Consider the following 16140-nt stretch of genomic DNA (forward strand, 5'->3'; position numbering starts at 1 on the left):
AAATGGGACTTTGAGTAGTTTACTATGAACTCGATGACTCCAGCACTCAAATGATTGTATCCATTGGGTCTTTTGTGAATAAAGAATTAGTCCCAGTTCTTTAGGTCTTTGTGCTGTTTTTTTGGTTGCCCATTGTTTGTGCACGTTTTTGATCCCTTTTCTTGTGGTGTCTTGGATCTATTGATTCTGTGGCATGTGTACCTTCAGTCTGTGTAGATGAACCACAACTGCCACTAGATCTTTTGGGGCTAGTTCTATAACTTGGCTCAGCACGCAGCATCAGGACATCCGACTTGAGGTGCCAATTCAAGTTTATTTTAAAATAAATTTTATACCGCCTAATCAGACTTCTAGGCGGTGTAAATCAATAAAAAGGATTATACAAATTACATTTCAAGTTAAAACAAGGTATGAAAATTAATAAGGAGGGACATCACTAGGAAGTGTTAATTCAACCAGAAGTTGAAACAAGACGAACGCTGACAAAAGGGAAGTGGGCTAGAGCTACAATAACAAGAGGAAAGAAAACAAAAAAGGGACAAACATGTTATAGAATACTAGTGTAAGTCAGCATTAATGTGCCAGTATTTGGGCATGCCCACTTATGCCAGGTCAAAAGCTGTTGCAAGTTGGTTAATCCAGGGCAGGATTAACCAATGTGCCTAGGGCCCGAAATGGTCAGGGGGGCCCGATAAAGGAGGGCATCAACATTGTTTTTTCCAAACGGCGATGGGCCTCTCCAGCATCGATCAGCAATGCAGGCCCCCCCCCCTCCCCCCCGATCAACGGAAAGTAAGACAAGCAAGCATCGCGGGTAAGAAAGGCAACGGGAACTGTAATTGTGCAAACGGTGCTACTTGCCCAAAGCTTCCCTCTGACGCAGCTTCCTGTTTCCGCCTGGGCGCATGGTGGGGTGGGGCGGGGCAGGGGGCCCAGTGTACTTGGGTGCCTAGGGGCCCTCGACAAATTAATCCTGCCCTGGGCACATCTAAGTGTGCTTTGATATGCACTCAACTTATAATATTGTATAAGGTGCGTACATAAGAGGAGACATGCCCAATTAAGGCACCATGCAATGCAAGGCATGCATAACTGGATTACTATTAGTCATTTCAGTAGTGCTACTAGACATAAACAGCGCTGTATACATCATATGCAAGTACTTTATCTGTCCCTAGTGGGCTCACAATCTAGGTTTTGTACCTGGGGAAGTGGAGGGTTATGCAATTTACCCAAGGTCACAAGGGGCTGCAGTGGCACTCGAACCCAGTTTGGCAGGATCAAGGCCCGCTGCACTAACCATTAGGCGACTTCACACCCAGTTATAGACCTGCCCTGTTTGTGAATACGCAGGATGCTAACACTAGATCAGATGTGTAAAACTGGAAGTGCTGTTTTCCTGTTACAAATCTGAGCTATCTCCTGTGATCTGGATCTCACTCCATGTGGATGTATGCATCAAATCCAGAAAGGAGATTAAAGTGCTTAGGGCAACTTGTTTGAACTTTTCCTCTGCTAGAAATATATTCAAGGCCCTTAAGTCTAGGATGGAACGGTGCTCCTACTTTATCTGAGATCAAGTAATCCTCGAATAAAAATCCGAGCTCTTTTTCCTGCAGGGGAAACATGTGCCCATTTTAAGAACCCAACTGTCTGAGGTTACATTGGCAACCTTCTTGCATATCATATTGAGGGATACGGTAAATCCAGGTCTCCAAAAAGGAGTACCTAAATGGGCCGCCGCATGTGCGGATCGCCGGACTAGATGGACCTCGGTCTGATCCGGTGAAGGCGTTTCTTATGTTCTTATGTTCTATTTGATATGAAGGGCAGGTCAGAAACAGCTTCAGAGAGGATCTACATTGTTTTTTTTTAATTTGAGCATCTGCTTTCTTCAGCTTCTTTCCAAACATATCAACTCCCTTGCTGGACAGGACAGTGAGCCATTCCTCTGTCTGGCTGCTTTCTTTCTTTGGGACACTGATTTCTTTTCAGACATATTTTTTATCAAACATCTGATGCCACTGATACTGATGGAAGAAACATGGCCATGAAAAAAGTAATCCTCTATAATAAAACCCTAAGCGTGCATGCGCACTTAGGGTTTTGTGATCCCTGACAGCGTGCCGTATTCTATTTGTGGCATGCAGCGGTTTGAGGCACGTGTGCCGGCTTGCGACGGCTGTCAGTACGTGCAGGCATTTGAGCGGCGGCGGCGGTTTCACTGCTGATAGCTGGCGCCTAGAGGCTAGAGGGTGTCGTGCAGATGCTGTGAGGTGTCCCATGCTGGTAAACATTCTCAAATGCTCAGGGAAGTGGAGAGGGAGAGGGGAAATGGGGTTGCTTTGGGGGGAGGGGTGTGCTTGGGGCAGACAGCAATCGTGCTTTGCTCTGGGGGAGGGGAAGACTGAAGGGGGCTACGAAGAGATGGTCAGGCATGGCATAACAGAAAAATACAGGCAGGCAAGGGGCCAGGGAGAGAGACAGAGAGACATACAGAAAGAAAGACAGGGGGCCAGGGAGAGAAATAGACAGAAAAAGACAGGGGGCCAGAGAGACAGAAAGAAAAAAAACAAACAAACAGACAGACAGACAGACAGCGGCCAAGGAAAGAGAGAGACAGAAAGAAAGAAAGACAGATACACACATCTATTCTAGCACCCGTTAATGTAATGAGCTTAAAGACTAGTAAAATATAAAAGCATAATAATAAAAAAAATAATCATAATACTAAGAGGAAAAAGGGGAAAAAGTAGCTGAATCAGGGGTTGGCTGGCTAAAAATGATGCTTCACTGGGCTCCAGAACTGCAGTCACAACTTTGGCCTCTGTGGAACAAAAGACCTCAGAGGGCTTGCATGAGTTTTGTGATGTAGGGTGTCATACATGTTCAGTACAGCACTTTAGAAAGCTCTGGAAGCTTTAAAGTCAAAAGGATTACATATTCCGTTCACCCTTGGAGAATACTGTTATTTTGGCAGTTAGCTGTGACTTTCCAGCTGTAGTGCCAGTCTTCTGCTAACAGTAGAAGTTTAGCCAAATTACCTTTGGAATTTTAACAGGTACTATCATTCTGTATCCATCTAAATTAGTTATCGGAACACCATCTGTAGCCGCCTATTTCTGATTATCCCTTCTCCAAAATAGCAGCACCAGGTTAATGAAAGGAGATCCTGTCTCCATGTCTCTGAATTTGGGATCTGTAATTATACAAGACTGAATTCCTTCAATACATCCTTTTCAATAGAAGTATACTAACAAGGGAAAGAATATTTTCAGGTTCCTGTCCCCCCTCCTCCATGCTCCACTCATTCCTTGCCCTTTGCCCATTTTGTGAACATCACCCTGGGAGGCTTCTGCTGGCTTGGCAGAAAAAGAATCAGCTGCACAGTCTTTCTGGTGTCTAGATGCAGAGTATGAGAGTGAGGGAAAGGGGCATGAGAGAGAAGAGGTATACATGTTATAGATGGGGAGAATCTAAGGCAATAATAGCCCTCGGGTCACCCCTATCAGATAGAGGAAACAGGACACAGAGAGACTGAGGTTCTGACTTTGTTCCCACTGAGCAGATAGAGGGATAGAATTTGCCATTAGGACTTGTCTTGGACATAGGCTGAGGTTCATATTTCCTGTAGCTCTGCTTGATCTCTTCCTCTCTCTAGTTCTAATTGCCATTAGGACTTGTCTTGGGCATAGGCTGAGGTTCATATTTCCTGTAGCTCTGCTTGATCTGTGTCTCTCGCTAGTTCTATCCAGTATTCAGTTTCACCTGCATCTGTCTATCCTTTTGACTAGCACGCTCAGCAGGCCTACGGGCATATATGAAGCACAAAACTGCAGTGTAAAAGGAGCAAGGCCATTCTGTCATCTGATTGGCTGAATACAAGATTGTGTTTCAGCAGGCCATTCAGAACACATAATGCCCTTTTTTTTTTTTTTTTTAGCAGCAGCCAATCATAAGGTGGCATGAACAATACATAATGACATCACAAAGCCCCATACTGACAGAATGGACTTGCACTTTCCTCTTTTCCACATTTGTAGTAATGACACATGTTGTATGCATATGACAAGATTTGGATTTCAGTCCTGTTCTAACAGTATTTTCCAAATCTTTTAGTACCAAGTTGAAAATGCATAATCCTAGAAGATGAAAAGGAATTGTCATCCTACCTGTAATATAAATATTTGTATGTAGATAGAGGCATGCCTTCATTTAGACATTAAGACAGAGGCATTAAGGGGAACCCCAGCCTCATACTTGGAAAGCTGGAAAGATTAAGATATTAGTTTCAACTATAGACCAGATTGGACTTTCCTGGTTAGGGTTACCAGACATCTGGATTTCCCCGGACATGTCATCCTTTTCGAAGGGTCTGGATGGCTTTTCAAAACCCGGCACTTTGTTCAGGTTTTGAAAAGCTTCCAGCTAGCAACGATGTTGGAATGCAACGCAGTGATGTCGCACACATACGTGCATGCATGTGACGTCATCGTGCCACACCATCGCATGCACAAATGCCCTCCCGACAAGCAAACAGGTTGAGGGGGTGGGGGCTGTGGGCGGAACAGGGCATGACTCGGGCTGAACTAGGCAGGCTGGGGGGGCAGGGCCATAGGTCCGGATTTTCATTACGGAAAATCTGGTAACCCTATTCCTGGTCAATAGTTCAGGTGGATTAGAATGGCAAAGTCAGGCCCCGATGCTCTAAGATCCACATTAAAATCCTGTAGGTCGCTGTAGTGCCAGTAAATTTTCTGATTTCAAAAAAGCAAGTGACGCTCAAAGAACTTCACATGCAAATGAGTTTCACAGAGGTCCGCGGAAATTCCATTTGATCAGTCATTGGCGAAAGTGACTGATACATGCCCAGAATAGCTCATGGAAAGAGGCCTAAATGTGCATCATAGTGTGAATCATAGGCGTGCCTTATTGTAGCGCATCATAGGCACATGTGAAGTGTCCGTCAATCCCACTGGAGGGAGGGAGAGGAAGGGGCGGAGAACTACCTACAAGCAAGCCATGCAAATGTGAAAATACAAGATATGTATGCTTTTTTCTACACTGCTTTGGCGGGACATGGTGCCCTTGCCCCCTATTTTTTGTTTTTGAACTTTTAACAAATGTGCATGAGACGCGCCGTTGACACGCGCGCATGAGACATGTTTCTAACACACATGTATCAAAGCTGTCAGCGCCTCCAGACCTGCTGTTAAACGTGGAGTGTTAAAGGCCTGTGCTTCATTTTCTGCATCATCAGACAACATCTGGGCATCGCCTGGAGTGCTCATTTTAATGCTGATGAGCTCATTTTTAATACATTTCAAAATGATTGTCAGAGGCTGCTTCAAAGCATGGAAAAGTCCACGATTAACCAATTTGTGCTTCAGACGCGGAACCGGTTAGTTCTGGTTTAACAATGATCGCTAAAGGCACGGTAAGCTTAAAGCATCAGGGCCTCCGTGTCTTCCCCAAGCTTGCACATAGTGACAGAGCAGATTCATATCCCAGGGATTCCTGAATTCAAATCTCTTGTTTCAGCCACTAGGTCAGTGCTACTCAGCCATCTCCTGAACGCATACTTAGCCAGTTGAGTTTTCATGGTCCCCACAATAAAAATGCCTGAGATTGCAGTAATCCTAACTGGCTAGGTTTGCATCTAGGAGATGGGAAGCACTACATTCGGCCACCCTTCCTTCCTAATCACAGCACTATGTGCCTCTGTACAGGGGTGGCAGGGAGGGAATTATTTCTTTCAAACATTGTCTAGGGAGGGCTTCGATGGTTGACATGATTAGACGGGCTGGGAAGGGCTTCAATGATTGAGATGGGCTGGAGTGAGCTTTGACGGAGACTCCAGTAGATAGAACCTAAGCACACTACCGGGAAGGGCTCTGGATTTCTGGCCCAGAAATATTTAAGAAAAAGGACCATTTAAATTGGTTAATTTATGGAGCATGATTGAATGGACCATTTGGGTCTTTATCTGCCGTCATTTACTATGTTACTGTTGCATTGTATAACTGTAATACCACAAATGAATATGGGCATATGAATGCCAAATGTGTCTAATATCCACGTTCTTCACAGAATAATGTAAAGGGATGTAATGTGTGATAGCTACTTCTTCCAGGGCTGCTGCCAGAGTGACAGAACATTCAACAAAAGTGCAGAAACAGCTTCCAAATATGCTCAAACAAAACAGGGAAATACTTTTAAAATCAATAGGAGGAAATATTTTTTTCACTCAGAACAGTTAAGCTCTGGAACGCATTGCCAGAGGTTGTGGTAAAAGCACTGGTTTTAAGAAAGGTTTGAATAAATTCCTGAAGGAAAAGTCCATAGTCTTTTATTAAGACATGGGGGAAGCATCTGCTTTCCCTGGATCTGTAGCACAGAATGTACTAGTGACCTGGACTGGCCACCATGAGAATGAGCTACTGGGCTTGATGGACCTTTTGTTTTGACCCAGTAAGGCTATTCTTACGTTCTTATGTAAAGTTAGTGTGATAGCTACTTCTTCTCTAGGAGTCACCAGAACTCTTATAGAATAAGGAGGATAATTGATTTATTTGGCTTTTTTTTTTTTTTAAGCATTTATGCAGTTGGTCCCATCACTGATCATGTAAATGTTTTCAAATATCCACTTGATCATCTCTGACAGCTCAGCTGTGCTCCCCTCAAAAATAAGCCCTGGGCTGTCACCCTATCATCACACTTTAGGTATGGCTAGCAAGGAAAATAAAGAATATGGGTTTAACAGAGAATCGTGGAAGGAGACAAAGCGGAACTCATTCGAAAGCAGAGGATTTTTCCTATCACCTATGATAGACAAATACAAATAGTTATTTTTACAAATGGTTTATATACCACTTACTTGATGGAAAGAATGTTCAAAACAGTTTAGAAAATCAGTGTTATCTGCTTAAAATCAGAAAAAATAGGCCAGATGAGCCACCTTCAGACACAGCTCTCTGGCTCTCAGACTTTGACCTAAATCCAAGTGCTAAATCCAGTGACAGAGTAGTTAATGTAGAAATAAATGTCCTAGAAACCCCCAAAAGAAGACCAGAGTATCCCACAAAAAGTCACAAGACAAAAAAAAAAAAAAAGCAAGGTGAAACACCAAATCTGGGTGACCAGCAGTTTAATAAAAGATGGTACCGACAATCCTTGCTTATTTGTTTGAAAAGAAGAGAAGACTTAGAGGGGACATGATTGAGACCTATAAGATCATGAAGGGCATAGAGAAAGTGGAGAGGGACAGATTCTTCAAACTCTCGAAAACTACAAGAACGAGAGGGCATTCAGAAAAGTTGAAAGGGGACAGATTCAAAACCAATGCTAGGAAGTTTTTCTTCACCCAATGGGTGGTGGACACCTGAAATGCGCTTCCAGAGGGCGTGATAGGACAGAGTACAGTATTAGGGTTCAAGAAGGGATTGGACAATTTTCTGAAGGAAAAGGGGATAGAAGGGTATAGATAGAGGACTACTACACAGGTCATGAACCTGTTGGGCTGCCGCGCAAGCGGACTGCTAGGCACGATGGACCTTTGGTCTGACCCAGCAGAGGTACTTCTTATGTTCTTAGAAGGGTCTCTGTTTAAATGGAGGGTTTTTATTTCTAAACTAGTCTTTAAGCCCGTTACATTAACGGGTGCTAGAACATATGTGTGTGTGTCTGTCTTTATTTCTTTCTCTCTCTCTCCTTAGCCGCTTTTTTTCTTTCTGCCTTTCTTTTTCCTTGGCTGTCCATCACCACCCCTTGCCTGCTCCCCCTGTCCATTTTCCCTTCCTTTTACCTCCCCTGTGTCCACCACCACCCCTTCACTACGGGTGCTAGAATTTATGTCTGTCTGTATTTTTCTTTCTGTCTCTTTCCTCCCTCCATTTCCCTGTGTAGCGCTGTCTCTGCTTTCTTCCTCAGTCTGCACTCTCAAGCTGTAACATTACTGCTTAGCTTTTTCTCCCTGCAAGCATCTCTGCTCTCTTTCTCATCCCCAGTCTCTTTGCTATTTTTCTCTTCTTGCAGGGGTCTCTGCTCTCTTTTCTCTATATGTTCCTGATTCCTGCAAACTTCTGTTTTCTCTGTATGCTCTTGATCCTGTGTTTCCCTGTAGGTGTCTTTTCCTTTTTTTTTTTTTATTCCTTCTTCATGTATGGTTGATTTATTAAAAGTTTTTTTATTTTTCCTATTTGTTGCATGCCTGTCTCCTTGGCCGCTGTATGTTTCTATTTTTTTGCTTTGTGTGTTTGTGTTTTTTTGCTGATTGTCTACTTGGTCGCTGTCAGTCTGTCTGTCTCATTGGCTGCTGTATGTCTGTATGCCTTTTTTTCAGTCTAACTCCTTGGCCACTGTATGTCTGGTAGGTTTTTTTTCTTGAATTTATCCTTGGGCATTGTATTTTTTATTTTTTTCTGTTTGTCTCCTTGACTGTTTGTATTTTTTTGCTGTCTCTCTGTCTACTTGGACGCTGTATGTAAGTATGTCTGTCTCCTTGGCTGCTGTATGTCTGTTTGTCATTTTTTTTCCTGTGTCTCTCTCTCCTTGTCCTCTGTGTTTTGTTATTTTTTCAATCTGTCTCTTTAGCCCCCTGTCCTTCTGTGAGTGTCTGTGTCTCTCTCTCTCCTTGTGCACTGTTGTTTGTTTGTTTTTTCAAATCTCTCTTTAGCTCCTGATCCCCTCTCACTGACCCTTGCGCGACTGCATGTAATTCCGGTTAGGTTTCCATGGCAACCCTGCTCGCGGGTCTGTGAGTGTAGGGCCGTTTTGTCGGGTCTGGCGGCGCCGGGTGGGGAAGAGTCCTGGCTCCTTTTTTGGTTTGGGCCCGTGCAGAGGGGCTCAACAGCGCACAACCACCTTTCCTTCCCTCCCTCCATCAGGTGCAGTGCAGCTCCACCAATGTTAAAAGCAGCCGCATCGAAATCGGAGCCCTGCCACTGCCGTAGCACTTTCCCCTCTGCCTTATGTACAACCCGCGCATGCGCACTAAAAAAAACGCGACAGCTCAGGGAACACAATTTTTTTAGTGCGCATGCGTGTCCTACCATTTTATTATATTAGATTAACTATTCTCGCTGAATTTAGCTGCAATGGCTTAATTATTGGCACTCTCAAGCACTTAATTGGCACTAGTTATCACTTGGATGTGGATGTGGCTGTGTGCTCTTCCATAGTAATGGGTGTCTAAATTGGATCGTGTACAACTCAAAAGGGGGCATGGCCATGGGAGGGGCATGGGGCAGAACAGAGATCCATAACGACTTGCGCAGCAGGATTAATTTCAGGTTTCAGCAGGCCCAATATCGGATGCAGAAATCCATGTTCAGCGTTATTCAGTACAGGGCACTCATCCCAGAATGCCTTGTACTGAATAGTACTGAGCCCGGCTTTTTCCTGGTGTAGGGTTACCAGATTTTGTGATGCTAAAATCCGGACATGTGGCCTTGCCCAATTCCACTCCTAGCCATGCCCCCTTCTGCCTAAGCCACGCCCTGTTTTCCTTGAGCTCGGAGCCACAGCTGGAGGGCTTCCGAGCATGCGTGTTTGTGATGCGATGATGTTACACACACGTGCGCATGCATGTGATGCCATCGAGTCACACCCGTGTGTGCTTGGAGGTCCTCCAGACACGGCCCTGAACTTGAAAACCCGGACGAACTGCTACATTTAAAAAAAATCTATCTGGACACCCTCTAAATACAGATGTCTGGTAACCCTATCCTGGTGCCTCATTTTTGGCAACATTTATAGAATCAGGCCCATGGTATGCAAACTTGCATGCACAGGTTATAGAATGCCTGCAATGATGCATGTAACTTGATTGACAAATTAGATGCTAATTGGCACTGGCAACCAATTATTGTCCCTTTTATAGGAGCTAATTGCACTCACTGCATCTCAAAAAATATATAGCGCAATTAAAAAAGACACAGAGAAGGCTGAAGAAAATGATAAAGGAGATGAGATGACTTCCCTATCAGTGGTGGCATAGGAAAGGGGGATCGGGGGGGGGGGGGTTAAGACCACCCCGGATGCCATCTTGGTGGGGTACCTCTCCTCCTCTCCTTCCCGATGCACTTGCCTTCCCTTCCCACCCCCAGACCTCTAGTTCTTCACCGGCACAAGCAACATCACCGACCTGCTGCTCATGCCGGCCTTGGCTCTCCCTTTGACATCACTTCCTGGTCACAGAGGGAGAGCTGAGGCTGGCACGAACAGCAAGTTGGAGATGCTTCTCACACCAGGGAAGTTAAAGAGGTACAGGGGAAGGAAAGGGGGGGAGGGGGGATGAGCAGGGGCGGAGAAGAGGGCAGGGGCACTTCCTTCCCTTGCTACACCACTGCCTATGAGGAGGGGTTAAAGTGACTAGTGCTCTTCTGCCTGGAGAAAAAGATGGCTCAAGGAGATGTGATAGAGGTCTATGAAATTCTGAGTGGAGTGGAATGGGTAGATGTGAATTGCTTATTTATTCTTTCCAAAAATAGTAGGGGACAGCTAATACGTAGTAGATTTAAAACAAACTAGAAAAAATATTTCTTTATTACATGTGTAAACTCTGGAATTAATTGCCAGAGAACATGGGGAAAGCAATTAGCTTAGCAGGGTTTAAACAATTTCTTAAAACAAAAATCTATAAGCAATTGTCAAGATGGACTTGAGATAATCCACTGTTTATTTCTAGGATAGCAGAATAACATCTGTTTTACTCTTTTGGGATCTAGACAGGTACTCTTGACCTAGGGGCTGATGCTCAAAACTACTGCTGGTGTTTTAACATGTGGTTAACACTGGGTTTTGTGTGGGGAATGCACAAATGGTTTCAGCACAGGTGCAGAATCCATTGCCACATACCAGATTAACATGCATTTAAAAGCATGTTAATGCAGTCATACACCCTACAGCCATGCACAAAAAGAGAAAAAAGTTTCTCACGCATATGTAGTGCTGTTGGGACAACACCCATATGTGGCTGACTCATCCTGCTTGTCCTAGGAGAAACTTTATACAAGACCTAGGACAGCAATGAAGGATTGGTTGAGAGGAGCATGTGTCTAGTGGCACCCTTTCTTTCTCTTCAACCTAGTTACCCTGCCCCAGACTGCTTCCTGGCCCCTTGCCCTCCTGATATTAAATAAAATATATATATATATTCCCAGATGGTCTATTGTAGATAGATCCTGCCCATTGCATCCCTGAAGGCACCGTGTGGAAACACTCCTGCCTCTTTCAGGTATGGCATTGGGGGTGATCTTGGATTGGGTTGCGAGATGGGGGACATTAGACTACCAGGGAAATTTTGTGGGACTGGAGGGGGGAGGGAGACTACTATACCACTAGGGATTTCTGTTGGTGGGTGGATGGGTAAGAGGGAGGGGGTCCTGGGGGCCATTAGACCACCTGGGAATATTTTTCATTTAATATTGGGAGGGAGACAGGGCCATCCATATGTGGGTTGTTGTTGTTTTTTAAATGTCAACTTTGCTGCCTGAGCCACAAATTACTGCCTCAATATTAACACAGCAGTAATTTGCATGCTCAGTAGTTTGAGCATGCTGCCACTATTTCTTTGCACTAAGGTCATGGTAGAGTGGGGACTCTACCATGAACATTTGAGCATCGGCCTCCTGGATTGGCCACTGTTAGAAACAGGATATCAGTCCGATCCTGTATGGCAATGCTTGTGCAGTTAACTGCACAGGGGGTGGATGTAGGAGGGGCACGGGCAGGTCAGAGTTGTGCCCAGCACTTACTCACTAAAGTTATAGAATACTGACAATTACATACACAACTCTTAACATTTAGTCACAGACATTTACACCATCATTGGCACGGTATAAGTGGATGCACTCAAATGTTGATGCCAATTCACACTAAGTGTTCTATAATGGCCAATATGCACATAATTACTGATATATATATATATATCGGGTTGCCAGATTTTGTCCTCAAAAAAAGAGGATGTGTGGCCCCACCCCTTTCCGCCCATAGACCTGCCCCGCTCTGCTTCCCAACTTCGGCCCCACACAAACCCCATATCTTTTGGGGGACGAGTCTGGAGGACATCTGTTCATGTGTGGCTGCAACATGATGATGTCACGTGCATGTGCGTGACATTATTGTGTCGCATCCATGTATGCGCAGGTGCCCTCTAGACGCGACCCCGCGCTCAATGGTTTTCAAAACCCGGACAAAGTGCTGGGTTTTGAAAATCCATCTGGATGTCTGGACAGTCCTCTAAAAAGAGGACATGTCCAAGTAAATCTGGACATATGGTACCCCTAGATATAGAATTTGCACTTAGTGTGCAGCATCTAGGCAACCTACCTGGGCAAAATTATTATCTGAAAAGCTGGTGGAAATTTAAGGCACTTCAGTGGCATTGACACTTAGGCCCCGATGCTCAAAAGCTTGCTGTGGGAGTAAGACTGGCTACAACCAAGCTTGTGAGCATCGCGGCTCAGCCTTTGATGCACAAAAGAGTTCTCATGGTGGAGGTGGGGCTTCGACCAATCACAGCATCCTATGCAAATGCATTACAAGGAGCTCATTAGTATTAAAATGAACACTCCTTGTAATGCAGAGTGGGGAACGCCCACCTCTTACCGTGCAAACTTTTCCACCAGGTCTTGAGCTGTTTGTGCATGTTTTGTGTGTGTGTCCCGTGCCTATGGTCAGAACACAGCTGTTAGGCACGGGACACACATTCACACAAAACACGCACAACAGCTGCATCCATATTGTGTGTGAAACAAAACAAAAAAAAACCCAAATAAACTTGCTCAAGAGCTTTGGCGATCACAAGAGCTGTACTGTGCTTGCGTAGGCACCAGGCATAGTTCCTCCCTCTTCCCTTGGGATACTCGGCACAAATAGCGTGCATTTAATTTGCATGCTATTTGTGCTCAGAATAGCCCGGCAAATCAAAATTGCTCCCAACCTGGTATTTTCTACCAGGTTGCCAGAGCTCTGTGAATCTTGCCCTTAGACATCTAATTTATATGTTAAAACAGTGATATTTAGTAGCTAAGGGTCAATTACCACAGCGGCCCATGGTAATTGCACCTATACTCACTGGGAATTAATGGGCTTCGGAGCAGTTGTTGCGCAATTTTGTTAAAGGGGATAAATATATAAAATAGATGGCCACGTGCATTTGCCAAACATATCTGTAAGAGTAATGTCTTCATTCACTGCTAGGATTCAACACAGCAAAAGAAAATATAGAGAGGGTAGGGGTAATGAATCCCCTCCCCCTTCCCATCTATCATGTCCTTTTAGCAGCGTCTTGCTTTCACCATAAGTACAAGCTGCACTGACAAAGGATGTTGTAGGGCTTGACTGGCATTTCTAGAGGCAGAATGTGGGTCCTAGTTATCCAAAAATGGCTCAAAAACTCAATGGCTCAAAAACATGGCTCAAAAACATGTACATGTTTCGGCCAAACTGGCCTGCCTCAGAAGTCTGAGTCTTCAAACACAAGGATATATTAATCCAAGTGCTTAATGTATAGACGCTGGAGCCGGGACAATCCTATGCCCACGTAATTACATTAGATTTAACTTAATTGGAAAATGAACTAAGATTAGATAGTGAAATTTATGAATTGAAGGAATAAATCATAAATTAATAGATAACAAGTAATAAATTAACGTTTTTAGTTATGGTAGGGAGGATGGGTTCAAGCCAGTGATATTATCAAGAGTAAGAGAAAAGAAGTTCTTTCTCTTGGAAGAAATCCCAGAATGGGAAAAATTACTCCATAGTCTGAGGCTTGTCCCTGTTTGTTTATTAAAAACTTTCTACAGCTCATTTTGACTTCTTTAATGTTTTTTGATACTTATATTTAATTAATATAACCATTTAGCTTTTTTAGTTCACGTAATTACGTGGGCATAGGATTGTCCCGGCTCCAGCATCTTTTGCCTTGCAAGTTTGTATTTGTTCACTAGTAGCTGTATCACAGCGTCTATACATTAAGCTCTTGGATTAATATATCCTTGTGTTTGAAGACTCACCAGACTCCTGAGGCAGGCCAGTTTGGCCGAAACATGTAAATGTCATTGAGTTTTTGAGCCATTTTTGGATAACTAAAAGGTTAGTTTTAAAATCAAATTGTGCCCACCTTTTTTTTTTTTTTTTTTTAAATATATTTCCACTCCTAGCTTCATGTCTTTGAGTTTGTGAATTTGGTTCTGCTGTTTTATAGCTTGGATTTAGCACACACATTTTTCACTTGTACCGTAACTCAAGGCAAATTACATTCAAGTACTGGAGGTATTTTTCTATCCCTGCTAGTAAGGAGGGGTGGTGGACTGCCCCAGGCACTGTGTCAGTAGGGGTGCCAGCACCTCTCCACCCCACCCTGACCCACCACACCATGCCACACTTGCGCCATCCCCCCCCCCACCCTGTACTTCTGGAGATCTCCACTAATGCAAGCAACTTCTGCCTGTTGCTCATGCCAGCCTGGTTCTCCTCTGAATCACTTCCAGGTCATGGGATCAGGAAGTGATGTCAGAGGGAAATCTGACACTATTGCGAGGAGCATGCTGGAGAAAAGCCATGTGCACTGGTGAAGATTTAGAGGTATAGGGGGGTGGGAAAGAGTGGGGGGAGGGGCGCACAGAAGGAGCAGGGGCTTGGAGAGGAGGGGGGGAGGGGGTGCGGGGGGCTCCATCACCCAGGGCACCTCCTACCCTTACTATGCCACTGTTTGCTGTTATGTTTTGCCAAACTGTACTCGCCATGCTGTCTCACCATATCATGTTGTCATATTATGTTTTTTACCATGCTTTGCTAACTATGTTTCTGCCGGCTTTGTCTATGTTTGACATGCTATCTTATACCATACCATGTGTGAGTATGTGGCGCAGTGGTTAGAGCTGCAGCCTCAGCACCCTGAGGTTGTGGATTCAAACCCACGCTGCTTCTTATGACCCTGGGCAAGTCACTTAATCCCCCCCATTGCCCCAAGTACATTAGATAGATTGTGAGCCCACCAGGACAGACAGGGAAAAATGCTTGAGTACCTGAATAAATTCATGTTTTGAGCTCCCCTGGGAGAACGGTATAGAAAATTGAATAAATAAATAAAATCTAAATTTGTACCTGAGACAATGGAGGGCTACATGACTTTCTCAAGATTACAATGAGCCACAATGGAATTTGACCTTGTCCTCCAGTATATAATAAGGATCTAGAAAAAAACATCAAGGCATCAAACTGTTTCTCATTTTCCATATTTATTACATCTATATCCCATCTATTGTTACATGTCTCACCCATATGCAACATAATTCTGCACCTATTTTCCCTTCTTTCTGCTCCATGCCAATGCTAGTAGTAAGCTAAAGTCCCTTGGAGATGTCAGCCTTCACCACTTCGCATCACTGGGAGAGCATATCTGCAGGGAACAGGTCAGGAACCAGCTGGCCCAAGACAGAAAGATGTGACCTCTGGAAGATCAATTGATTAAAGATGGAATTTTTATTCTGATTGTGAATACTGCTCTCCCACCTCTATTTAGTAGTGATCCAGAGATGGCATGCACTACTGTTACTTTGCATATTCCATGGAAAGTGGAAGGGAAGGGAGATGGGGGAGAAGAATCTTCCTCCCCTTTTGGCTCGGGGTATTACATTTTCCATCTCTGGCACTGTGCTTCTTGTTATTCTCTCCTCTCAACATTTTATGATCTACAGAACCTGTTCTAAGAAAAATATTACTCTCTTACCCTAAACATGCACCACCAGGCAGAATGATTTTTTCCTGCTGAGTTGAGGCATAGAGAGATGAACAGGAGACTGTACAGTATCATTAATACTCTCTTGTTTTGCCTATAAAGATATTTCACATGACCTATGACCTGGCCAGTGCAGTGATGCGGATCTTCAATCTCATTGGTATGATGTTACTGCTATGCCACTGGGATGGTTGCCTTCAGTTCCTTGTTCCCATGCTGCAGGAGTTCCCCAGTGACTGCTGGGTCTCCATCAACAACATGGTGGTAAGTGCCTGACCCTTAATCCCAGCCATCATTTTTGGCAAATATGTCAAGCTTGTATTCTCTTTATGCCATAATATTTATGAAAAGATTCACCCAAGATAGTATACAGTAGGAATAGCTTTGCATAA

The 16140-nt window shown here is 44.2% G+C and overlaps 1 protein-coding gene across 1 annotated transcript in view; it reads left to right on the forward strand.

The window, feature by feature from the left end:
• HCN2 (hyperpolarization activated cyclic nucleotide gated potassium and sodium channel 2) overlaps nt 1-16140 on the forward strand; it is a 91307-nt gene that overhangs the window by 36452 nt on the left and 38715 nt on the right. The window contains exon 3 of the mRNA XM_033956052.1: nt 15851-16012. Within this exon, the coding sequence (XP_033811943.1) occupies nt 15851-16012 (162 nt within the window). The remainder of the gene's footprint in view (nt 1-15850; nt 16013-16140) is intronic.

This window comes from Geotrypetes seraphini, chromosome 8 (genome assembly GCF_902459505.1).
Source record: "Geotrypetes seraphini chromosome 8, aGeoSer1.1, whole genome shotgun sequence".
NCBI lineage: Eukaryota > Metazoa > Chordata > Amphibia > Gymnophiona > Dermophiidae > Geotrypetes > Geotrypetes seraphini.